This window comes from Dipodomys ordii, unplaced genomic scaffold (assembly GCF_000151885.1).
Source record: "Dipodomys ordii isolate 6190 unplaced genomic scaffold, Dord_2.0 Scaffold59, whole genome shotgun sequence".
Taxonomy (NCBI): Eukaryota; Metazoa; Chordata; class Mammalia; order Rodentia; family Heteromyidae; genus Dipodomys; species Dipodomys ordii.
Genome location: NW_012267275.1, coordinates 6,979,341 through 7,006,501, shown reverse-complemented (window position 1 = coordinate 7,006,501; position 27,161 = coordinate 6,979,341). Strand labels below are relative to the sequence as shown.

The 27,161-nt window shown below is 35.7% G+C and overlaps 1 protein-coding gene across 3 annotated transcripts in view; it reads right to left on the bottom strand.

Annotated features, from left to right (window-relative positions):
- Fam174a (family with sequence similarity 174, member A) overlaps positions 1-26,559 on the bottom strand; it is a 28,108-nt gene extending 1,549 nt beyond the window's left edge. Inside the window, exons 1-3 of one of the 3 annotated variants that reach the window (XM_013021994.1) lie at positions 25,966-26,559; positions 7,144-7,278; positions 1,523-1,568 (exon numbers count right to left, since the gene is read on the bottom strand). In XM_013021994.1, the coding sequence (XP_012877448.1) occupies positions 1,556-1,568; positions 7,144-7,278; positions 25,966-26,399 (582 nt within the window). In that variant the 5' untranslated portion in view covers positions 26,400-26,559 and the 3' untranslated portion in view covers positions 1,523-1,555. Of the gene's footprint in view, positions 1-1,522; positions 1,569-7,139; positions 7,279-25,965 lie in introns of those variants that run through there. The other 2 variants (XM_013021995.1, XM_013021997.1) reach the window with 2 other exon arrangements.
- Between the last annotated feature and the right edge of the window lie 602 nt (positions 26,560-27,161).

Sequence of the window (27,161 nt, the reverse complement as noted above, 5' to 3'; positions counted from 1 at the left end):
CAGGACAAACATAGGGTATGATTTCAGATATTGAAAAGCTTCAGACTTTGTCATCCAAAGGCATCTGAACTAATAAGAACTGCCCATCACTCCAGATGTGTAAAGGCATGAAACTATTTTTCCTGCTTATAGCTGTGAGGATTAAACTCAGACCCTTGAATATTTGGTAAGCTAATTATTATAAAATCTGCATACTGTGATGTTTAGTTATTAATGAAGCAAAGGAAATTCTGTCCTATGGCTTAATGTCCACAGAAGAATAAAACATGGAAAAAAAACTGTATATGAATCTTTTCTTTTGTTACCTGTTTAAATAATGACAAGCATGACATAGTCCTTAACAGCAAAATATCAATTTATCCTGCAAATAACATACCATTAGACATACTAGAAAAAAATCATTTTTATAATGAACATTAGCATTTTAAAAAATTCCTACTTTTAATTACTCTGAATAGCTTTAATGTTCATTCTAATAATATGAAATAATTCAGTGTTTTAGAAATCAGAACAACTTTCAACTAAATAATGTTTGACAAAAATCGTAATTTGGATTTATTCTTAAACAATAACATTACATCTGTTGTTGATTCAGATGTATTGATGCTAATGGCCAGAAAATGTTTTATGGCCAAGTAACCCTGAGCACAAAATAAAATGACCACATATAATATGATATTACGTTCAATAACCCAGAGTAAAAATAGCCAAAAAGTAAAATTAGAGCTTCAAAAAGTACATACTTAAGAGGAATTACTAGAGTAGCCTTCAAATGATAGACAGACTACCTTTTAGAAGCTGTTACTGTAATTTAAAAAAATGTCCTCTAGTATATATCATTGTAAATAATAATTCTACTGTTTAGTGGAAGTCAAACATAATAGCACAGATATTATTTACATTTGTTGTATTTGTCATGAAGCTGTTTTAAACTTTTTTTAAAGACTGGTTACTGTTTTCTCCAGCATTTTTCTTTGAGAAAAATAAAATAGCTGGGCGCCGGTGGCTCACCCCTGTAATCCTAGCTACTCAGGAGGCTGAGATCTGGGAATCACGGTTCAAAGCCAGCCCAGGCAAGAAAAGTCTATGAGACTCTTATCTCCAATAAACTACCAGAAAACTGGAAGAGGCACTGTGGCTCAAGTGGTAGCATGCTTGCCTTGAGCTGAAGAGCTGAGGGACAGTGCTCAAGCCCAGAGTTCAAGCCCTATGACCACCACAAACAACAACAGCAAATTTAGCCAGCTTCTGCTGCCTCTGAGTCATCATGAGTCAATAGGAACTGAAAACCCCATAAAGCAGTTAAAGAAACCTGAGCTTTATTTTAGTTTTGTGATTTCTTTGTATAAAATGTGTCAGTAACTAAATATAAACAAAATTAAGATACACATGGCACTTTCAAGAGAAATTATACTAATCAAGAAGTTTACTTCATAGGTTTACAAATTTTCTGCTTGTATTAACCTCTATATTTTAAGCATCATCAGTATATAGTCACTCCAAATGATAACTCTGGTCTTACCATCTTCTTTCTCAGGTTTGGTTTGCAATGCTGTCATGATCTAATTCTAGCAGATAAAATGAAAAAGATAAAAATAAGAAACAATTCTAAAAGAATGTTCTGGGTAAAGACAATGGAATTCTATGCTTCCATCAATAAGAATGGTATTGCCCCAGTGGAAATGGAAAGATTTGGAAAAAATTATACTAATCAAAGTATGACAGACCCAAAGAAACAAAGTTTGCATAGCTTTCTTCATTTGTAACAATTAGAATGTGCCTATAAATCTACAAATAAACCCAATGGGTAGTAAATGACAATTACACCTGGATATGGTTAATTAAACAGCAGTCTAAACATTCACAGAGAGGACAAAGGAGGATATTCTTAGGAGAGAATCACAAAGGCTCAATAGCTATGTGTATATGGTCATAGAAAATAATGTTTGTCAAAATAAATGCCAAGAAATGGAAGCAAGAAAAAATTTATTGCACTGTTTGTACTCCTCCTCCTCTTTTCTTCATTCTCTTCTTCTTTGTTATCTTTGGTTAATTCCTTTCTGTCTCTGTTTTATATTTCTGTACCCTTTGTCTTGTATATAAGTTTATCTCACTTAGGGAGGGGAAGGGGAACCAATTCACTGCTGAACTAATTCAGCAGTGAAACCTACTAGACACTATGTTGAAAATGAACTATACAACTTGGTGGGGAGGCATGTCAGGAGGGGAAAAACTGGGAGAGAATATAGGAGGGGGGGTGACACTGTTCAAAAGGAAATCTACCCATTATCTGACTTATGCAACTGTAACCTCTCCGTACATCACCTTTACAATGACATTTAAGAAGAAGAGGAAGGAAGAGGAAGAGGAGGAGGAGGAGGAAGAAGAGGAAGAGGAGGAAGAGGAGGAGAAGGAGGAAGAGGAGGAGGAGGAGAAGGAGGAGGAGGGGAAGGGGGGAAGGGGGGGAAGGAGGATGAAGACAGAAAAAGCAACTGACCAGGTAAATCAGATTCAGCAAAGCAATCTTCTTTTTGGAATAATGATAAATTCCAAATTGCAATAAATTTTGTTTCCTAAAATCCTTTCATGTTTGGCTTGAATTTGCTCTGGTTGATAAAATATATGTCTAATATAATAAGTATAGCAACACAGACACACAACCACAGTGCCACCATCTCTGGTGTAAAAGTGATGGTAAAAACTACTCCTTCCACTGTAGGGTATTCATAACAATCTTGACAAATGAAAGCAGTAATTTACAATAATATTACACCAGTACAAAGAAAGCCACATTTCCAACTCTTCTTCTACTTTCTTCAATGCAAGATTGCTCTCTGACTTGTTCTTTCACTAAGATAATTGCAATGTCACATTATTCAGAAGCAGTATTTCTTTTCTATTACTTTTGTTTTTTAATGTTTTCCCAATCAATCATTCTCCCTCTATTTCTTATTTGCTTCCTCTCTACTCCATTGACTCTTGAAAGCAAGCCTGCTTGCTTGACAGTTTCAGATAGACTCCACTATACCAGCCACATACATGAGCATGATTAGATTTCATATATTACTGAAATAGTGCTGTATTTGTGTTTCTACATCTCGATTATTTCATTCAACATAAAGTCCTTCAGCCTCATACAAACTTCAGGACTTGTTTGTCTTTATAAGGCTAAGCTGCACAAAACCTTCAATAAGTACATAAAAATGTTAAACCAACAGTTGAACTTTAGAGTTTACTACATGTATTACCATATCATTCCAAACAGAAATAATTTTACTTTTTCACGTATAATGTTTCCAATGGCTAAAAGTTACAATGTGAAGTTGAACAGAAGGAGCATCCTTGCCTAGCAACAGGTTCCTTAGTTATTTTCCTAGTTGCGACATTAGTGGGTTTTTTACAGTCATGCCCTTTAAATTTGTTAAATTCTTTTTTATTAAACCAGTTTCATTGAGTTTTTTTAAATTTTTATCATGAATAGATGTTCAACTCTGTCAAAAGTTTTCTTTTCTGTGTTTATTGAGATAACCATATGTATATTTTTCTTTATTTTTATAGTGTGCTGCTTCCCATGGGTTTCTTTATATTATGAAATATCCTTGCATGACAGAAAAAAATCTCACTCTGCTATATAGTATCAACATTTTAATATCCTGCTGAATTTCATTCTTAGTAGGATTTTATTGAGAACTTTTACATTTATGCTTACAAGGTATTAACTTGTAGTTTTCTTTCATTGTGTATCTTTGTTAGATTGTGGCATCATGGTAATACTAGCCTCAAAATAAATGTTAAAATGTTCCCTCATTTGCTTTTTCAACATGTTTGATAAGGACTGGTATTAAATCTTATTTGAATGTTGGACAAAATTCACCTGAGAAGCAAGCTAGTCCTGGGCTCTTCTTTGTTGTTGTTTTGTTACTCATTTGTGGGGATCAAACTTAGAGCTTCATCTACTACCAGGTGAATGATACCTCTAGCTCTGTTGGGGAGTTTAATTACTAATTCAGTCTTCTTTGTTATTGCTGTATTTAGTGAAGCTTTAATTTCTTCTTGATTCAAGGTTAGTGAGATTCACGTTACTAAGAATCTATTCATTTTTCACCAGATTATCAAGTTCCTTGGCAAATTATTATGCCCGAGAGTTTCTTGCTTTTTTATATTTGAATTGTCACCTTCTACAACTATTCAAAACTGGATAGTTGTTACTTTCTATTACAACCTTTAAAGAACTGCCTGAAATAGATGACCTGGAGTTGAAATTTGGATCTTCTTAAATTGTTAACTGTTTCATTTTTTTGTATTCCCTTTCTGTGTAGGTATATATATAGGAGATACTTCATATGTCTCAAGCATATTTACTTATAATTATAATAGATTTGCATAAAATACAATAATAACATAAAACAGTGATACTCCATTGCTGTTATATTTAATAAACACTTTCTTAGAGTAAGCCCAAGATTCTGTCATTGTGCCTCCAATTCCAAATTCATTTTGTATTATTCTTTCTTTGATTCTAATGCATAATGAATGATATATATTTGTATTTGTATATCAATATGTACATAAATATATAAATTTATGATACATATTCATTTATATCATATATATTTGTCTCTATATTATATATAATGACTCAAATGTAAATCAACAATATATCTGTTTTCTATCTAAAAGCTGATAAATCAGTATTAGTCTTAATGAGTGGTCTACAATATTTTATAGGTAATTTATACACATCAATGGGACAAAATCCCATGTTATAAACTTTTTATGAATTTTAATCATGGTGTTTTCATTATGACACTGAATCTCTGCTGGGTGCAGGCTGCTCATGCCTATAGTCTGTGCCACCTGGGAAGCTGAGAATCAGAGAGGACTATGGTTTGAGGCCAGTCTGGAGAGAAAAGGTCACAAGACTCTTTAACCTATAGTTAGGTGCCATATGTGCCTTCTTTAACCTAGAGTTAGGTGCCATGATGCGTTCCTATCATCCTAAGCTACGTGGAAGGCTGAAATTGGAGGCCCTGGATATTCCAGACAGAAAAGTCTGTGAGAAACTATCTCAACTGTGGGAAGTTGGGTGCAATGACCATATTTGTCATCCTAGCAACTACAGGAAGCCTAAAATAGGCAGATAATCATACATGTACATATGCTTAGGAGGGAAGCAAGATTCTATCCCAAAACTAACCAGTGAAAAAAGGTTTGGATGCACCCTTCAAAACGAAAGTGCTTAAATAGAAAGTGAAAGCCCCTGAAACCCCAGAGAAAGGGAAAAAGGAAAAGGAAAAGGAAAGGGAAAGGGAAAGAGAGAGAAAGAATGAAAGAAACGAAGGTTGGGCTGGGAGGTTGGCTCAGTAGTATCATGCTTGCCTTGCATGCATGAGGCCCTGGGTTTGATTCCTCAGCACCACATAAGCAGAAAAAGCCAGAAGTGGTGCTGTGGCTGAAGTAGCAGGGTGCTAGCCTTGAGTTGAATTGCTGAGGGACAGCACCGAGGCCCAGAGTTCAGCCCCCAGTGTGGAGAGCTGCAGGAGCCGAGACCAAAGACGGCTGCAAAAGCAACATTGTAGCTAAAATGGCAGGGCCGCATGGTGCGGCTGCGACCTAAGATGGCGCGGGCTCCCGCCTTCCGTCTTCCCCATGACGAGTGCTCTCTGTAAAAAACAACTCCTTATATGGCTAGGACTTGGCTCCTAGTTTGCTTCCGTGTTTGCAGTCCTATCAGTATATGCCACGTGGCGCTTCAGGATTGGCCATCCAGGAGGCTTATAACCGGAGCGCGGGGGCGGATGGGGAGGAGAAGCAGGAAGAAGAAGGAAGAAGCGGGCAGGAGAGAAGTAGGAGAAAAGAAGCTGTAAATAAGGTCCTGAATAAACCGTCTGAAAGAAGGACCTGTTGTCGCGTCATCCTTGCGGGTCGAGGCGGTCGCGACACCCCAGGATGGACCAAACAAAAAAAGAAGGAAGGAAGGAAGGAAGGAAGGAAGGAAGGAAGGAAGGAAGGAAAAGAGAAAATTGGAAGGACAAGAGAAAGTTAGAAGAAAGGAAGAAGAAAAACAGAGACATCAATACAGAGATAGAGAGAGGGGCCGAGGTTATTTTTTGTTTGCCCAACAGCTACTATTAATACAATTATATGATTATTGTATTTTATTAGATAAATGCATTGCCAGTATTAAAAAATGCTCCCTTTATACTTATAGTATTATATATAAGAGAAATGATGAAAAATCATCCATTTATATAAGTATGTATGTATGTGTAATACAATAGCACCATTTTTGTTGCTTTTTACTCCCAAGATTTCTGCAGTAACTGCATTTATATCTAATTCTGTATTCTAATTTTTTTTTCACCCAAAAAATTCCTTTCTACCTAATGTGCCTTTTCTTACAGGGTGTAATTTTAGTTGTCCTTTTTCTTCATTGCATGTACACTGAAACAAATTCTACAGCCTCATAAAAAATTTTATCAAAACATTTTTGGAAAGATCTCAACCTTTAGTGTCTGACAATAGACAATATAGTTATAACATCAGACCAGTGACTGACTATATTCTGCTAAAAAGCATTATTTATAAATCAAATGATTCAAATGAAAAAAAAATTAAAATCAAGCTTATCAACTTCATCCCCAGAGAAATGTATAATGAAGATTCTTCTCATTGACAATAAAATGAAATTGAAAATGATTCTTTTAGGCTAGATGCAAAATATTATTTCTTTTCTTTTTTTTTTTTTTTGTGGGTCATGGGTCTTGAACTCTAGGCCTTAGCTCTGTCCCTCAGCTCTTCAGCTCAAGGCTACCACTCTACCACTTGAGCTACAGCACCACTACCGGTTTTCTGGCAGTTTATTGGAGATAAGTGTTTCACAGACTTTCCTGTCCCAGGCTTTGAACTGCAATCCTTAGATCTCAGCCTCCTGAGTAGCTAGGATTACAGGCGTGAGCCCCTGGCGCCCGGCACAATCTATTATTTCTTATGTTTATTTCAACAAAGCAATGTGAATGTGAGCTACTAGATAGGTTTGTTAAAAAGAACCAAATAAAAGTTGTTAAATAAAATCTTAGATGATACTTTACTTCATGTTTCTGGGATATCCTTCCTGAAATGTGGAAGTCACTAAGTATTTACCTTCTAGGATGATTGGCATCAAACAATGTGTTGTCATCATCCTCATCATCTTGTTCTAAAGGTGTCAACTCCATGTTTTCTATGTTAGTATCCAAAACTCCATATCTCCTTGTCTTTCGGTTTCTTCTTCTCATCCTATAAATGATTAAAAATGAATAAAATTATTTAAATGTAATACAGACAATATTTTCAGATTGTATGTATTTATTACAATTATCACTTCTGACAAATAGTTACATTCCAGGCAATCAATTAATTATCCAGGTTTACTTACATTTCATGAGACAAAACCTATACTGCTTGCAGGATAATATTTCTATTTCTGACATACTGTTTTCCTTCTGTCAAAAGATTATGTTAGAAAATAATTCTCTACACCTCAGATCAGGAAAAACATCTTCAATGAAGCCAGTCTTTGTCCCATATCCTCCATGCCTTGTGATGATATATAAAAGTACTCCACTTTGGAACTCTGTGTACTTGTGTGTATGATATAATTTAGGTTTTGTGTGTGTATACGTATGTGCATGTTCATGTGTATCAAACTCATAACAACCTTGAGTATACATCAGAATAATTTGGGTATGCCCATGCTCAGGCCATAATTAAATCAAAGTTCTCAGGGACAGGAGCTAAGCATGACTAAGCTTGTAATTCCCACTTCAAAGTATAGAATTGCAATCAATGCCCAAGTCAACCCCTACGCAACAAGAAAAAAGTATCTATAGGAGATTAAAAACAAAACAGAACGTAAATATGTTTCAGGAAGTGATCACAAATAAAACTCAGTTACTTAAATTCTGTTTCACTTTGCTTGATGCAGTAAGGTTGATAAGGATTCAGACTTCAAAGTCAGCTGTACAGATCAAGAGGAGTGTGAACCACTGGAACATGAAGTGTGCTTTATGTACATGCATACAGGCAACAAGTTATTAGAGCATTATTAAGCATCAGACTCTACACTAGCTTCTGAGTAGTAATCAAAACTTGCAAAATATGACTAACATTGGGTAAAAACCAAGATAGTTTCCAGTAATCACTGCTATTTATATAGCTACTGGCTTAGTGGCAGAGTGCTTGACTATCATGTCTGAAACCCTGCGTTTGATTCCTCAGTACCAAATAAATAGAAAAGGCCAGAAGTGGCATTATGGCTCAAGTGGTAGAGTGCTAGACTTGTGCAAAAGAAGTTCAGGGACTGTGGCCAGGCCCTAAGTTCAAGCCCCAGGACTGGCAAAAACAAAAACAAAACAACAACAACAAAAAAGTGATGGTATAAAATCCAGTGATTTAATGATAGTCACAAATGGAATCATTCAGTCAATAATGGTTTAACTGCAAAAGCAAAGTAGCATGCAGTCTAAAGTGCTATTTTTATAAATGGGTAGATTGTTGAACAAGTATAAATATACATGTATGAATGAATGCCTTTACATATACACTTTCTCCAACACACAGAACACGGAGATGAGAGATCTAAATTGGTTTCTGTATAAAGCATGACAAAATTTAGGTTTTGTGGTTCTTATATGGTCTCTATCAAGGTATATGTCTTAAGGATTGTTGTGTGTGTGTGTGTGTGTGTGTATGTCTGTGTGTGTGTGTGTTTTGCTTGCAGTACTTTAAAATACACTTAACGTACCCTTCACTCTTGACTTAACAAAAACATCAGCAGATAGGATTTACTCTTTTTACCAAGTTCAACTTAGACTTGTTAGTTAACAGAAAATCTGAGAACAGAAAAGGGCAAAAGTTCTGTCACTAGAAAAAATAAAAAACATAAAGAAGTTAGTTTTGGCCTTTTAGCACAACATGACTTGATAAATAACATTCTCCTTAATTACTTGCATAAGGGGTCATGCTCCTTGTGCTTTCCTGGATTAAAAAAAAAATGAATGTACAAGAGACAAGAAAACCTTATGGAAACATAGGTTATGGTTATGAGAATTATACTTCTCTTTTCAAGTCCCGTGCTTAATTTTCCAAGCTATATGGCATCCCAAAAATTCTGGCATTTTTAGACTAAATTTTAGAAAAATTTAGTTATGTCAAAGAATTTCTGGAAATAAACTAGATTCTTTCAGGTCATATATATCAAATCATCCATATGCTAATACTATGGTATTGCAGTAAAACAGTAAGTTGGGAAATCTCAAAAACAGAGAACATAGAACTTAAGAATTTTAAAGTTAATAACAACTAATATTCTTTACTCCCAAGGTCATCATCAAACCTTCAGTGAATTCCTAACCTTCCAAGAAATAGTCAAATTAACTGGCCTAATGAGACTATTTTCCCTTATTGTGAACAGAGTAATCATTTAACTTCCCTCGTTTGCTATTTTATTTTTTGTTCTAGCAAATATTATTAATATGCATATTCTCTAAATATTTTACATTCTAGTTTTATTTAATTATAGATGTAAACACTATCTTCCAAACAGAAATCTCTTTGAAATAAGACTACTACAGATACAAAGAATATTGTTAAACTCTAAATAAGTCAAATCAAATTAGTGAATTTAATATTATATATACTAACTTAAAGCAAACTTTAAAAGCCTTCGTATTATTAAACAGAATTTGAAGCTTATATATTTCTCTAAAAATGTCTTTCCTCAGACCAAAAAGATTTAACCAGTGATGGCTACATGGTACATGGTCATGACAACTACTTGACTATAAAAACAACAAATAAAACCATATATATATATACACACACACACACACATATGGACATGTGGTAATTTCTCTCAAGGAAGTCTAAATATCATTAGGAAGCTTTAAAATCATTATGTTAATATAATGAACTGCCAATGGAGTAAATTTAAAATATACCTTAAAATAAACTATAATTTAAAGTGAAACACCTAATTTTATCCTTCAAGACCCAGATTGCATTATTTTTAAACAAAAGAAATAGGGCTTTAAAATCCATGACATTTTAGCAGTTGCATTCTTTTTTTTGGGGGGGGGAGGGGTCCGGTCCTGGGGCCTGAACTCTGAGCCTGGGTGCTGTCCCTCAGCTCTTCAGCTCAAGGCCAGCGCTCTACCACTTGAGCCACAGCACCACTTCTGGCTTTTTTTTTCTTTTTGCTTATGTGGTGCTGGGGAATCGAAACCAGGGCCTCATGCATGCAAGGCAAGCGCTCTACCACTGAGCCACCTTCCCAGCCCCAAATCCATGACATTTTAAAAGCAAAGTTTTTATTTTGCTTTATTTTATTTTATTTTTACAAAATGATATTTGTTCATGACACTCAAACTTGGCTATTCATGTGCTGATTATGTAGACATAATTTTTATTGTGCAGTTTCCTATCAGAAGTCATCCTGTTGATTCCCACTGAATATAGAAAGTTTTTATACAAAGTATGGAAGTTTGAGTTAGCCAAAAAAAGATGCTGAACCGTCATTTACATTGAATTACACTCACTCATCACCAGGCATGCTCAGATGTACAATTTTAATCCTATCTTTTCTAGGTTGTCATTTCAGTGTCTGTCCTAATACAATGCAGATTCCTTAATGCTCCATTATATTCAGATTAGAAAGAACTATTTCTGCTCCAAAGGCGTGTATAAGTTATAGTATCAAAATAAAATCACTGAAGTATGCTTGATAAAACTTTATGTAAAATTTCTGATATCACATAAAATAAGCACAACAAAATAAAACTCCTTTTTACTACTCTATGAGAGAATACCAATAGATTTAATTTCCTGTAACATGCTGCATTTGATTTATATTTCTCTTTTCCTTTTAGTTTAATAGAACATGTATAGTGAATGTATTAAGTGTGTTAATATTATTTCCCAATTTATTCTATGGGACATGCAAGCCAGAGTTGGGAATAGGTTAAGTTATACACACACACACACACACTTATTCAATATACACAGTTAGAAATAACAAAGCAGTAAGAGATTAAATCATTATATATACATATATGTATATATATATATATGATATAAAATAAACCTGAAACTCTTTTATTCCATAGTATCATAAGCAAACAGCTAATGAGCTAGGTTAGTTGTCTATAATTTTCATTTAATTTCAGACAAACTAGAAACATTATAGCAAAAATTGTTTTGGCTAATTTGACATCTGTCGTTTCAACCCTGACTCTTAGTCCAATCTAGCAGGTACCACTTCAAGAAACAGAATATATTAAAATATGAGTATTAGTAAGGGTGAGAGTGAGCTATGGGTTGGATTGTGTCTTTCAAAGTTTTTAGGTTGAGGTCTTCACTCCCAGAACTGTAAAATGTGATAATATTATTATTATATTAGAGGTAGGGTCTTCACAAAGCTAATTAAGTTAAATTAGGGTCAATATTCAACTAGGATAAGTGGACTATATTCCATCATGGTAAGTGGTCTTACAAAAGAAATAAAAGGGAAGACACATATGAATACTGGCAGAATATCACACTAACAGGAAGACAGTAATCTACAAACCAAGGAGAAAAACCTTAAAGAGGTCTTTTCCTCATCTCTCAGAATTAAAGAACCCAAGTACCTTGAGTTTGGATTGCAAACCTTCAGAACTGTAAGACAAAAATTTTCTTTTGTCTAAGCCCCTTTCCATTTGTGGAATGTTGTTACAGCAGCTCTAACAGATTAATCCAGAATGAAAGATATTAGGAAAAACCTAGGTTATGATAATAATAACTGGAGAAGGCAAGGTCTTACAGAGTGGAATGCAGGTCTGACACCCTGCTGTATGAACGGGTATAGCCCAGCAGCACATTTCCACATGAGGCCAATGTCATGGAGTTCTTGGTCAGGATGATCAGGCTCGACTGTACTCAGTCATTATTGCAAAAGGTCTATGGATTATAGTCCTGGCATGAAAATTTTGATGGATCCAAAGCTCTGACACCTGGAGATTGTCAGCCATCCATGCTTTCAGCATATTCTTCTTGTAGGTCTGACTAATGGATCTACTCACAAGCATTGTTGATTTCTTGAGACATTAAAAGTCTCTTAGCTCCACTGCTATCATCTCTTTTCTTGATTATTAAAATAGACTCCTATTGCCTATTATTGAGTGTGTATCAATATTCTGACTTGAATCTAAGGCCTCACACTTTTGGTTTAGCTTGCTTGCTTACAGTTGTTGCTCTTCTATTTGGCCATGTTTTCATTCCAGCATTTTGCTGGTTAACTGGAGATAGTTGTAGACTTTTCTGATTGGGTTGGCTTGGAACCTTGACCTTCCTAGCCTTCTGAATAATTCAGAATATATGTCTGAGCCATAGTGCCTGGCTTGACTTGCCTACTTCCATCAGCTCTGCTCACCTAGAAACATCGTCTTCATATGCTCAGTTACAACAGATGTCTATTCCTCAGCATTAGGTAATTAATCTGTAATATGATCTACAGGATTAGAACAGGATGTCTCATGCTAATTATCTCCAGATTCCCTTTGCTGTTCATTATTTATTCCACTTTCTAATTCACTTTCTTTACTGCAGTCACATAACCTTCTCTCAGTCCCATATGGTGGTCATCCTTTCTCCAACATTGGTATCACAATTCTCATATTCACAATGTCTGTGTAATGCTTGTTTACCTTTTAGTTTTCAGGACAACAGTATCACTTCTTTAGACAAATCTTCCCTGATTTACCTAGCAAGTTCACAAATCCTATAGGTTTCTTTCAAAGTATTCACAACTGCTCATCTACTGGACTTTTAGTCCCATATATGCAGGAACAGTAGCTACTCAGAGCTGTACTCTATGCACATAGGTTCTGCTATAGAATAGTTAATAAATAGTTGTTAACAGAAACATAGAGATTAATAATATATTTTGTACTTTATCTGTAAAAACAAATATGTATATTTATATGCAGACCTTCACCACTGGGATAAGACAAGTGTATATAACCTCATATAAAACACAGCACAGCAAAACCTAAGGGAGCCACATGTTTTTAGAGCTTATTATGGATCTCAGGAGGTAAGCAATCCTCTTAGTATAGAATATTTAAGTGTGGTAGAAACATATTCCTTCTAGGACCTTTAAGATGTTCTAAGTATAACTTAGATGACTGTCACACTCCATTCAAATTACTATTAATACTGACTTTATCTTGTGCTGAAGAGTTGTGTATTTCTCTTTGGGATATGTGAATTTACCATATTGTAACATAATTATCCTTTACTGTAAATAATTAAAATATATCCCTTGAAACACCAAGGTAGCTCTTCTTTCTTTTAAATTTTCTGCATTCCACATGGAACCACTTCCAATGTTAGGGATGTTTTTGCCTTCTTGTACTAGATAAAGTAAGTGTGTAATCTTCTTGAATCTCAGTAAAAAAATTATTCCACCCTGGCAGGAAGTGATAATATTCTCAGGAACTGCTGAGATGCGAGTGATTTCATGTAGAAGTCCTTATATCATTATGCTTTTGAATTCTAGTGGCTTTCCTTTCATAATTTTTCTTGGGTCCTGTCTACTACCCTGACAGTTTCCCAGTTTTGTCACTATCACAAGCTTAAATACAAGGTCTCTCCAATAAAATATTCTACTGCTGTTCAATAAAATGTACACAGCTAGCATCCAGCAGGGCAAAAATGTAAGACTTTATCTGAACAAATAAAGCAGAAAGGACTGGGGAAATGGTTCAATGGTTCAAACTGCAGAGTGATTATCTTAGAAGGAATGAGGCCTGGATGGAGTTCAAATCTGAGTACAGGAAAAAAAAAAGAACAATGTAAAGTATTTCATCACAGAGCACATAATCATGTACTGCTTAAGACTATTAATTTCAGTAATCATACATTGTTCTTCAATAAACTACATCCAAAACTTTATTGATGTGGTAACTCATTTGCAATTTTAATAATTTTAAATGCCTTAACATCAGGTTTTAAATAAGCATAAATACATGTATTTTACACAAATTTATCATACATCAGTTGTATACAGGTTTCACTGTTTTATTTCATACATGTTACAATATATCAAACTCAACCTTTGATTACTACCCACCCCTGCTGTCTTCTTAAAACAATTTTAATAAGTTTTATTGTTCTGTTTTCATGTATTTTAATAAATTACACTTTATAGTATAGGATGTTCATATGGTATATTTATAATATATATTTAAAATATCTAAAAAATACATGATTATATACTTAGAATGTTTTATAAATACTAAAAATTTAAATATAAAAGTAAAAATAATAACATTTTATAATATATGGGGTAGGCATTAGAAAACATAAAGTAAAATCTTCTAAACTATATTAAATTCCAATTTGAGATACAAGTCCAGTAAGAAGAGCTAATATTTATTGTGCATCCCAGGGACTGAGCTAAACAACATATAGGCATTACCTATTATAATTGTCACAATAATCTATCCTATAAAGTACTTTCCTTTTATATACAAAAGACAGGGTTTGCAGAAAAGTAAATATGAAACTAAAAATGGTAAAGCTAAGAATTATATACAAATAATTGACTGCACAGCTTGAGTTTTACAGTGCCTTAATAATAAATCAAAGTGGCTTTAACTAAGGCCACAAAATAACTTGATAAAAAGTGTTGTAATCCTCAGTATAATGACCTCGCAATATATCAGAATATATAATTCGCAATTTAAATATATATTCTCGATCATCCATTTTTGAAAAACTAATGACTTGGCATCCATTGGCATGAACTAGTGAAACGATGTTGCTCTGATTAGTCCATGTCTTAGATCTGATTACTGTTAACAATATTCTTTTTGTTTAGTGACAATCCTTTTCTTACAGTTTAAAACACTCATATTTTTCATTTAGACAGCAATAAAGCCTAGCTCTAAGAAGCACATAATAATTATAATAATTGGTATAAACCAAACATCATAATACAATTTTTGTTTTGCCATTCATTGTCTACGCATGAGGAAATTAAGTAATTCAGACAAATGAAGTATTAAGATATGTCTCTTGTGAGTTTTCTAGGAAGATTTCTCTCCTTGATGTGCTTTCTTCCTGAAAACACCAAGATAGAAATAGGAAGAGAGATCTCTTTTCAGGAGACAACACAATTGTGTGGAACATTTGTTTAGAGCTCAAGTAGCTTGTTCTATAGACAAAGATGAAGCATTCAAAATTCTTGATAATCCAAAGGCTCTGAATCAGTCCTAGTCGTATGCATAAAACTGGTCATTATAATAATGCAATGTTTAATGACATTCAATATTCTATTACTTCGAGGTAAAACCCAAAGTAATAAAAGCATTTAGTAACTTAGCTCTGAGTCACATGGTATACATACAAATTTCCTTCTAATATTCTTTATAAGAATCTTTAAGGTAAGTTCTACTAGAAAGATCACTACTCTGAATAGGTAACTCATGATTTCTGGGCAGCTTTTAACTGAAAAAGAAATTACTGGGCCACAGAAAATTCTCCCTAGTTTTTCATAGCTCTTTGTGTATTTGCTTGTTTCAGCTTATCAGATGGTCTCACTGACACCTACATCATCAATTACTTTCCATCACATCCTATTTGGTACACCAACTAGGATAATTTTAAAAACGGGGTCCCTTAGAGCCCTAGAATTCCAGGGTGGTATGGGCAAATAATGCAATGTTACTTTTAGCTACCTTACATATTGTAATCTCACCACAAGATAGAAATATGTATCATTGTAATAATATAAAAGACATACTAACATTGCATCTATCATGTCCATTGTTTCTAATCCTTCCAAAGAAAATTTGCTATCAACTATTGTTAGAAGCAAAAATCTTGTTTTCTATAATGCAAACTGCTTACTCTTATACACAAATAATTAGATAAAAACCTTTTCTAAAACTTTTTCTAAAACCAGGAGTGTCAATCTTTAGGTTTGAGACCTATGCTGAGCTCTAGCTTATAACAATATAGTCAGAATATATGTTTTAGGAAGTCAATACAGGAGAAAATGCATGCATAGATATGCATACATGAGAGTAAAGCAGCCTGAATGAGCAATAAAGATTATGCCATGTGATATGGAAATTAAAAATTTCAGAAAACTATAAACTATGGAGTAAAAATATATTCAGGGAGGAAGAACGTTAGAAGATAAATCAATTAAAAAGCATTTTGCTGATTTTCTATGGCATCATTGCTTTATTTTTATTAACATGAATTAATTGTATGGGGGGGCTGGTGGTGGTGTTCATTTTGACATGTCCATATATGTGTATATGTACTCTGATCAGATTCACCTCTTCCATTACCCTCTCTCATTCCCTTCCCCCTTTCCAAAGCAATCTCAACAAGCATCATTATTCCACTTTTCATACACACATATAAAGTATTTTGATCTTCTTCATCTTCTTTCACCCTCTTTCTTACTCCCTCCTTTTAGTAGTCATAATAGCCGTGTTTTTTGTTTTTGTTTCTTTTGTTTTTTCCCCCTAAAAACTCAGGGCCTTACACTCTCACTTGGCTTTCTTGCTCACCAACTGCTGGCACTCTCTCAATTGAGCCACCTATGTAGCCTGGTGTTTCACTGGTCAACTGGAGATAGAATAGGCTTGATCCTGCAGTTCTCAGCTTCTTGAGTGGCCAGGATTATAGGAGTGAGCCATAGGTGCCCAGGCTCTGTAAAAAGGTTTCATCGCAGCATCTTCCATGTGCACGTGGTACTTTAATCATTTTGACTGCTTGATTAATCTCACCTCACCACACTCTTATTATTCAACAACTTTTAGTGAGTTTCACTATGCCATTTTTTTAGTTAGGACAGTTTTGAAATAGAATTAATGTATAGCTATATAATTTATAGAAAACCACGAAAAATAATGTAAATCAATAATAATGTAAATCAAGGTCATTGCAAAAATATTACTTTGTATTTTTTCAGTCACATTCAGAATTTGTTCTACTCTTCTATATAATACAAATTCATCTCAACAGATTGATTATAGTTAATCAGTCAATCACATTAAGAACTTACAACATAATATTGATGGGATGACAAAAGTAAATTTTAAACTAGATTCTAAAGAAGCTTGAATATTTTTCCAGATAGTATGACCTTTTATATAACTTTGTACAACAGACGTTATAGTGCTCACCAAATCTCACCTCCCTCCCTCTACTCATACCACACACACACACACACACACACACACACACACACTTACTTTCCAGATTTCCCTATATTAGGATTGTGTTTAGTTCTAGTCAAGTCACTGTCATTTCTAGGCTCAGTATCACAAGCTTCTGTGTATTTCCTGGCCTCTTACCAAGTTCTGAGAACTGTGTAAGACTTGCAGTGAAATTTAAGTTACTACACAAGAGATAAGGTGTTCTAGTAGGTAATGAAAACCTATAGCTGGAATTTCATAAGGATAAACCTTATTCTAAGAGTAATTCTGGAACTGTACCACCCAAGAGAACTTTCTGCAATGATGAAATTATTCTTCATTGTTCTGTTCCATAATGCAACCACAACCGATTTGTGAGCCCTAAAAATGTGGCTAGTGCATCTAAAGGATCAGTTACTAGTTTTATTTAAATTTAAGGTTTGAAATAGCCTTAGGGATTATAAACACACATACACACACACACAAATTGCAAATGACATATTATTCTTCCTGATAGATGAATAAAATTTGATTGTCTAGATATACATTTTCTTGTTCCATCTGTCATATGAGTTGCAGGGCATTTGGGTTACTTCCACAACATGGCTATTGTGAAAATCATGCAGTAAGAGTTTGCCCAGGGGTAAATATGATGCTTTGAGGCCAGGTATAGTGACTCATACCAGCAAATCCCTGCTCAGGAGACCAGAGAACGTGCAGCCATGAAAAAATAAGTGCACAAATGAGGAAATTCAATGCAGAACCTCTTTCTCATCCTGCATATGCTATTCTTACTAAGTCTTTTTTAAAAATTATTTCTTTATGCCTCTTCAGACTCCTTTCCTAATACCTTCAAAAATTCCTATTATACTGGCTCATCTCCTATTACTAGCATTTAAACATAATTGGATATTACAATAAATCCCAAACTTCTTACTCATTGTACAATTAAGATTGCTGTCAGTGGCAAATATATGTAAAGGTCAATTGAAAGCAAATTTAGTCAAAGTCAAGCTTGCAGATCTTATGTTGATGAAAGGCAAAGACTCATATTTTAGACAAATAGTCTCTGATATGATATTAAGTGGCTTTTCAAATGGTCTTGACATAGGAATGAATTTTCAGAGCAGTTTCCTCCAACTAGCATCATTTCTTGCTGCCAGATTCAATACTCATTTACAGGATGGCAAGCTCCTTGAGGACATGCATGATTCTTTGTTGACTTTGGAGTTCCAGTATTCAGCACAGTTTGAGAAATGTGAAGCTCTCAAATATATGATGAACTGATCTGTATAAAGGTGGCTCACATAACTAGTTTGACTTTTTTGTAGGTCAAATTTAACACTATTCTACAAAGCTACATAAAGAACATGTTACACGTGCAAGTGGTACTTGACTTATTCAAAGTTCCCCTTAGCCCTTAAGGTCACTAAGTTGTGTATAAGGCAGATCATATAATGAAATATAGTCTTATTTATGAACCTCATATGGATAACACCTTCTATATCCATCATCATATGGAAATAGTTGGGAAACACTGTCTGGGCTTTCATACTGCCAACAAATTAGAATCTCTTGTATCTTTCACAAATACACACAAAATATTGTTTTAATATCAAAAATCTTATTATACATCTGGAAAGACACAGGCAATATGTATCAAAAAACTGGGCTAAAGTACTTTATGTAGATTATATTATTTCTGTTCTAGAAAACATGAGCTAAACCTTAGAAATGACTAAGAAGTTTGATGTGAAGATGCTAATTTCCTATTAGGGTCCACTAAAATATAATGGAAAAGAAGTCAACAGAGGAAAACAGATTAAGCTTTGGCTGGGCACTAGTGGCTTACTCCTGTAATCCTAGCTACTCAGGAGACAGACTTGAGAATCCCAGCTCAAAAAAAATCCATGCCAATTAGCCATCAGAAAACTAAACTATGGCTCAAAGTAATAGAGCACTAGCCTTGAGCAAAAGTACTCAGAACAGCACCCATGCCCTGAGTTCAAGCCCCATTGCTGATCCCAACGCTTCCCCCCAAAAAAGAAACTAGAGTGGGTGCCTCATCCCTATAATCAATCCTAGCTTCTCAGGCATCTGAGACCTGGAGAATTACGGTACAAAACTGGTCCAGGCAAAAAAGCTTTGAATAGTCCATCTCTAACTAGCAAAATGCCATGGTTCAGGTAGTAGAGCACTAGCCATGGAGCTAGAAAGTGGAGCAGGAACTTAAGGCCCTGACTTCAATCCCTGTACGCGAAATGGAGTAAAATGATCATCAGCTACAAATGTCAAAGAACTATTCTTAGTAGATTCTTACTAGAGTTAAAGGTACCTCGTAATGTAGACTTGATCAATGACTATAAACTACTAGGGCTGAGCTTTAAGATTTCAAGGTTCCTCTGTTCTTCAACTTGCCTCTAATTTTAACAGGACAGCAATAATCTTTTTTTGTTGTTGTTGGTCATGGGGCTTGAACTCCGGGCCTCAGCTCTTCAGCTCAAGGCGAGCGCTCTACCACTTGAGCTACAGAGCCACTTCTGGTTTTCTAGTGGTTTATTGGAGATAGGAGTCTCACAGTCTTTCCTGCCCAGGCTGGTTTTGAACCGCAAAAGTCAGATCTCAGCCTCCTGAGTAGCTATGATTACAGGCGTGAGCCACCGGTGCCTGGCTAGCAATAATCTTAACTAATCAAACTGCAAGAAACTCTTTGGTCCAACCCCAAAGACTGGAATTTTCGTTGTTAGATTAAAATCCGTACATTATCATGAGAGAGATAAATAACATATACCTGGTGGTCTAATGACTAGAGAAAAGACAGGGCAAGGAGGTAAAAACTTGCTGTGCGGGGTGACAGCATCTCCTTTCCTGCTAGTACCCTATATTCCTTAATTGGTACTGTATTTCTTATCTCATGAAATAATATTTATTCTTGCTAATAGGTAAGCAAAATTCATTTCTTTTCTAGAATTTTACTTCTGAGATTGGGAATAAAAAAAATCTGAAAATAACTATTACATAAACACATTATGGAATGCTTCTATAAACACTCAATGTACTAGCTTCTTGTCTCCTAAGCTTCCTTCGTTCCTGCTGGTTTCCCCAGCCCTGTTGTTCAGCTTTTGTCTTGACTTTCTGAACTCTCAAAATTCTCCTAATATATTTCCTTAAGTTAGAATTTTTCATATACTTATCCAAATAAGTAACTGAGACAACAGTAACACATAGCATTATTTAATTTTACACGAAAATATCAGAAAGATATATAAGAAAGAGGGAGGATAATCCTGTTTAATGCAGGATGTATTCCCTCAACCTAATCAAACCTCCTGTTTACTGAAATACAGTACCAATTAAGGAATATAGGGTACTAGCAGGAAAGGAGATGCTGTCACCCCGCACAGCAAGTTTTTACCTCCTAGCCGTCTTTACAGTGTAAACACTGTTCTATAAAACCGGCAAGTCAAATAGCATTTGTTATTAAGTTTCTCTTTGTCTGTTCTAGAAAATGTAACTTCAAATTGATCCCTGACCAGATGGTCTGCCACACCACTGATATGATCAATAGTCATTATCTTGAGATTCTTGCTGTAGACCATATACATATCTCAACACTGTAATATTTTCAGTGGATACTTGAGGAAGGTAGATTCCATCTCTAGAAAGAATGCTAATTCCTTAAGAATTTGTTCTTATTAGAATATTATCTAGTTCTGGACTCTCTCTACATAATATACTTGATATATATTGCCTGGCAGAATAAATGGCAGCACACTATGATTTGTGCTTGGTAAGAAAACAGCACTTTCCAACGATATATAAACAAGTAGAAGAAAAGTTTCAAAACTGTACTATCTTATGTACTGCTAATCTTTACCATATGGCCTACTATTATCAGGTGAAGGGTTCAATGTATTTTTAGTTACTAAGCTGGGCTAAGTGCATCCTCCACATAACCCTAGCTACTTGGGAGATGGAGATAAGGAGGATTGCATTTCAAGGCCTTGCTGAGCAAAAAAGTTCAAAAGATTCCATCTCAATGAAAGTCTGAGTGTGGTGGCACACATTCTTATCCCATATGTTATGTGGAAAGCATAAATGGGAGGGTTGCACTCCAGGCCAGCCTGGGCATAAATGTAAGGCCATATCTCAAAAATAGCCAAAGAAAAAAGAGGTTCAGGACATGGCTGATGTAGCAGAGTGTCCTAAAGTTCTGAGCTGAAATGTCAATACTCCCCCAAATAATAAGCAATCAATATGCTAAATTAGATTACAAAATACTAAATTAATGGTAGTAGGTAAAAATACAAAGTATTTCTATTTTTGACCAAACTGAACAATTTATATCGATATCACTGATTTTATGGGTAGTGCTAAAATCATATACCCTCTGTAAGAAAAATAAATTTCCAAATATATTCTTAATTTATCAGGTGGAAGAGTAATAGTTATCAACCCAACCTACAAAATTCATTGGGTTTTGGCTTCAGAAAGAGTTAAAAAGAAATATGTGTGATCAGATTAAGAGAGGATGCTGTACAATATCACACTCTCACTACATAGCAAGTGAAGAAAATATTTGAGGTGGGGGAGGGGATGCAAAGGATTGAGGCAGCACACTAAGTTACTTTAGTTCAGCACATATACATTGTTGAATAAATACTAGGGCTTTTTTACATTTGTGTATATGAATGTCTCCTAAGAAGTTTGTATATATGTTTATTACTCATCTCTTTATTACTCTATCTCCTGTCCCTCCTTCTAAACAGTTTTAATGGGTTACATTATCCTATTTTCTTATATGCATACAAAGCAATTTGATCATAACTGGCCCCCAACAGCCCTGCCATTTCCCATGAGTTCTCCTGTCACATAGTCCTCAGACTGTTTGGAGGTTTAGTATTAATATCATGTTTAAATTTATGATGTATTTACCTCATAAATCACATCATATATTACAGCCAAAAAGCCATCCTGTATGCTGCAATACACTAGAAGTTACTCCTGCTATTTAACACATTTTGAGCACATGATATTTAAAGAAATAAGCCAGACACAGGAAGATAAATAGCATATATTGTCACTCATCTGTAAAACTTAAAAACAAACTGATACCAAAGAAGATCACTATAGGCAAGGAAAAGGGGAAAGGGGTGAAAGGAGAAGGGCAAGGAGTCTGAACTGGAGAGCCTTCATTCTGATGTTCTTACATGCTTTATCTGCTCCTCCAGTCTCTAAGTGCCTCCAGGCTGAAATTTTGTTTTACTCACACTATATTGCCAGTTCTCAGTATTGGGCAACTGAATAAATACCTACTGCCTGAACGCAGGCTATCAGTGCTAAATTTCATACCCATCTCTACCATATCAAATAGCCTTTTATCCCATTTCATAGTGGGGGTTAGAGTTAAATGACTTGCTAAAGATTACAGAAGTAAAAAAAAAAATGTGGAAAGGCTGGAATCTAAGAATTAGCTTCCTTCCAACACATCATGCTAAGTAAGAAAGCAAAACATAGCAATGTGTGGTGTACTAAAACAAATTATTTTCTGCTCTTAAGGCAAGGACAATGATTCACTAACTTATACCAGAAATTAGTAACAGCCTTGTAAAGCACTGTTTTGTTTTGCTTTGTTTTGTTTTCCTGCTCCATACATTTTACTTTGAGATGAACATCCCAGAGAAGAAAGAGGTCGAAAGAAGTCTAAGTATTAATTGAGATCTTCACAGTTCTTTATTCTATAAGCAAGTAGTAATTATCTTTACATTTCTAACTGCCACCACCTACTTTCAGCAATATAAGGAATTAACAAGGAATGCTCACTCATTCTGCAGCTACATATTCAATAAAATTATACATGACATCCAGCACTGCTCAAATAGTTATGAGTAAGACAAACCTCTTCACATAGAGATTTTAAGTTCGATTTAGGAAACCTACTCTGTCCCTGCTACATTCTTTGCATATATTTTTTCAATTTCTGTAGAAAGAATCTGATCATTCTTTTTAATATTTCTAGACTTGAAGTGGAAGTTACATGAAGGAACATGAGTCCATTATAACTAAGTTAGATTAACCAATTTGGAAGTATCATGGAGTTTGATACAATTTTACAAGTAAAATATGTTTAATTCCACTCTTATCAGTAGAGGAAATAATAGACTTAGCCCATTCTCACCGCCCCCCCCACACACATACCCTTTGCTACAAATTACTACAATGCCACATTATACATACTTTGGTAGTGGAGGCCAAAATTAGCACCCACCAAATTAACTATGAGCACAATCTGACAGCAAAAAGTATAGATTCTGAAAGTTGCCCAGACATTCTTAGCATCAAAAAAGCTTTGGACATTAGGTAGCTAACTAAATTTAGAACTTGGACTGCATGAGTATGTTAGATGTTGACTAAAGAATAGTTAGTAGTCATAGTGCAGAATTTGGCAGTTCTCATACTGAGTCTTCCAACAGAATCTTATTGAAAAGTTGAATTCTCCCAAGTTTTGCATGACATTAAATATTTGTATATAAGATTATAAATGAGACCAAACCTAAAAGAGAAATGAGGCATATCAAGAAAATTATATTCCCACTCAAAATTTATGCTTAAGAAATATGACACTATTCTGGTTCTTCATAAGAATTATACCAATAGCATTACTTATTCAGTGAGAAAAATAATGTTTCTACTTTCTATTAATTTTTCTTTATGTCAAGAAGTAAGTCTCAGGAGGGCGCAGTGGCCCATGAGTTACCCTAATTACTCAGGAGGCTGAAATCTGAAGAACATAGTTACAAGCCAGCCTGGCAAAAGAATTTCCTAGACTTCATCACTAAAGTAAATAGCAAAAAACAGAGCTGGAGATGTGATGCAAGAAGTAAGGCATAAGCCTAGCAAGCAAAAGGCCCAGAGCTCAAACCTCAGTATCACCAAAAATAATAAAGAACATCTCAATTTCGTGACAATTTCCTTTTAATATCTTTGGAACATATTCTAATTTCCTATGAAATAGAAAATGGGCTTGGATTAGCTGGCTTTTACTGATCAATAGTATCAAGCTAAGTAATACTGTTGATATCAGTGACTCTCAACTGCTTTCAGTTCTTTTACATTCTCAAAAATTATCCAGGGTTCCCCAAAAACTTTTATGTATATGAATTATATACATTGATTTAATATAATATTTAATCAATTTATCAACTAATTTAAGAAGTTTCAAGTACTGATTGATTTAAAATAATAACACATTAGTAAGCTTTTATAAAAGCTTTTATAAGAAAAATGATGAAAACTGGCACTTACTTAGATGTTTTCTAAATCCGCTTAATATTTGGCCTCAAGTAATAGAAAACAAAAATGGAAAAAGGCTACATTCAACCATAATGATCCATTTTTTTTTTTTTTTGGTTGACGAAAAGGAAGAAAATCCAGCTTGGAAAAAGGAACAATTTTTTTTTAAATCATCTTTTCAAAAAACAGTAATTTTTTTTTTTTGCTACTGCACTCAAACTTGAGAAGATATATTTTCCTAGTGTTAGTTGCAATGTAAAAGATGAAATGTCACGGAATACTTTACACTCTGTATAATTATAAGTCAATGCATTATTTGGAGAAACCTGTCTCAGAGAAACCAAATCCTCAAGTTCCCTGGACCATACTCACAAAAAATAATGGTGTACACTGTACCTTTTAATCAAATCATACGTTAGCCAGGTGATACTGGTTTCCCATTCAAAAAAAATTCAAAAGGAAAATTTTGCTTTAAACAATGAAGGAAGGATGGGGAATGTTAAAAGGGGTGCCATTGATCAAGACGCACTGTATTCATAAACTGCTTTGTTGAATGGCAACTCCTTTGAACAACTACTTAAAGATGATTGTAAAAACCTTAAAAAATAATATAATGAAATAAAGTATCTGTTAAGTGTAGAGAAGGTGATTACAGCAAAGTATGTAGTTATGATGAATAAACCAGTACAGTCCTGGAAACCTCCAGGACTTTATGAAGGAGGAAACAGCTAGACATTTTCTGCCCAGCTTTACACTCAGCTGGTTCCCTCTAATGAGGTCTTTCCTCCAGAAGTCAACTCCTCAGAAAAGTGGTCCTTAACTAGTTAGGGGCATCCTCATTATTAAGCTACAGGCTAACAACACCAAGAAACAGTGATGGCAAGGAAGAAAATTTCTTTTAAATTTTATAAAAATAAAAGATCTACAAAAGGCCCATCTGCATCAGTATTACTGAGCAACAACAGCAACAAAAAAGTTGACTGCATTCATAAACTGCTTTGCTAAATGGCAACTCCTCTGTACAACTACTTAAAGATAATTTAAAAAATAAGAAAAAAATAGATAGGCTGTCCTTAAAGAATCGGTATTCCAAATATGCAAAAACTTGACAAGTTAGTTGCACACACAAAAAAGAAAAGAAAAAAATAGAAAACATATACCAAGAGAGGTGTGGCAAGGTAAGTGCTATCAAACTTCAAAGAACTATGAGATTATTTCCAGAATGATGACACTTTAAATGAAAGCAGCAACTTGTTAGTTTAAATCCCCCCCCCCCGAAGTAACACACGCCATTAAAACAGCTATCCCTCACCACGTCCATTGGGTGGGGGGCTTCTGATGCTGGGGAATAAAGCTGGTCACAGAAAACCACCATGCTAAGGAGGTCACAGGTCGCCCCAAGTCAGACCCTGGGGTGCACAAAGAGGCTAGGCCTCACCTGACCGTCCTGACCACGAAGTACACCAGCACCGCGCCGCTCACCACCATCAACACGGTCAGGGCCCGCTGGGTCATGGGTTTGTCGCCGGGGTTGGGGCTCACGGCCAAGCCGCTACCCACCGAACCTTCCCCGGCCTGGCCTCCGAGCCCGTCCGCCGCAGGCCCCGCCCCGGGGCTGCTGCCATTGCCGCCCCCCGAGCCTCGCGGCTCGGTGGTGGCTTCAACCTGAGCACGGCCCGGGGCAGGAGCCGCGGTGGGGCCTGGAGACAGGGGCGGCAGGGTCCGAGGAGCAGGGTCCGGGGGCCTGGGGCCCGGCGCGGCTTCGGCCGCCGGCCACAGCACCGCCCAGGGCCCGCTCAGCGCCGGCAGCAGGAGCAGGAGGACCGAGGCCCCGACACTGCCGAGACCGCGGCCACCGGGCGGGGCCCTCATCGTCCGCGGACTGCCCTCTCAGTACGCCGGAGCCTCCGGGCCGCACGCCCTGGCTCCCAGAGGTGGCATGGGTGCGCCCGGGAGAGAAGAGCAGGCGGCGGCGGGTCCCGGGCCCCACGCGGCAGGCGGCAGTGACTGCAGCTGCCACAGGGATGGCAGCTGCTGGGGGAACCGGAAGTTCGTACATCTCAGCAGCCACTGCTGCTACGGACGCCTTCGGTTGCTAATATGTGGAGGTGGGGCGCACGCGGTGACGTCAGACCTCCGAGACGTCAGACGTCAGCCAGCCGACTGCACATGCGTTCTGATGGAAGACTGGAAAGGCTTTTCTGTACGCGGCTGTACCTAATAGTTATAGTCACATATATATCTGATATATTTATGTGTATATAACCACTTATATGAGATATATAAGATTTGTTTAAAAGAGATATATGAGATATATAAGATCTATTAAAAAGATATAAGATTTATATAATATGTATATGTCCGTGCTCTTGATGTATATGTATGTGCTCTTGATAAAATATAATTTTCTAATGCATGACATGAAAATGCATTCACATACATCAAAAATTAGAGAAAATAGTGTATTTGGCTTCTGCAATGCAGAAATGTCCATTTTGAGTACATATATCTATTTCAAATACAGGCTGGGAAAAAAGGCACATACATCTTCAAGCACTGCAATTGGTTATTTCTGAATTTTTCTATTATTGTTAACATATTGCTTATTTTGTGCTGACTGACTTATGAACAAGT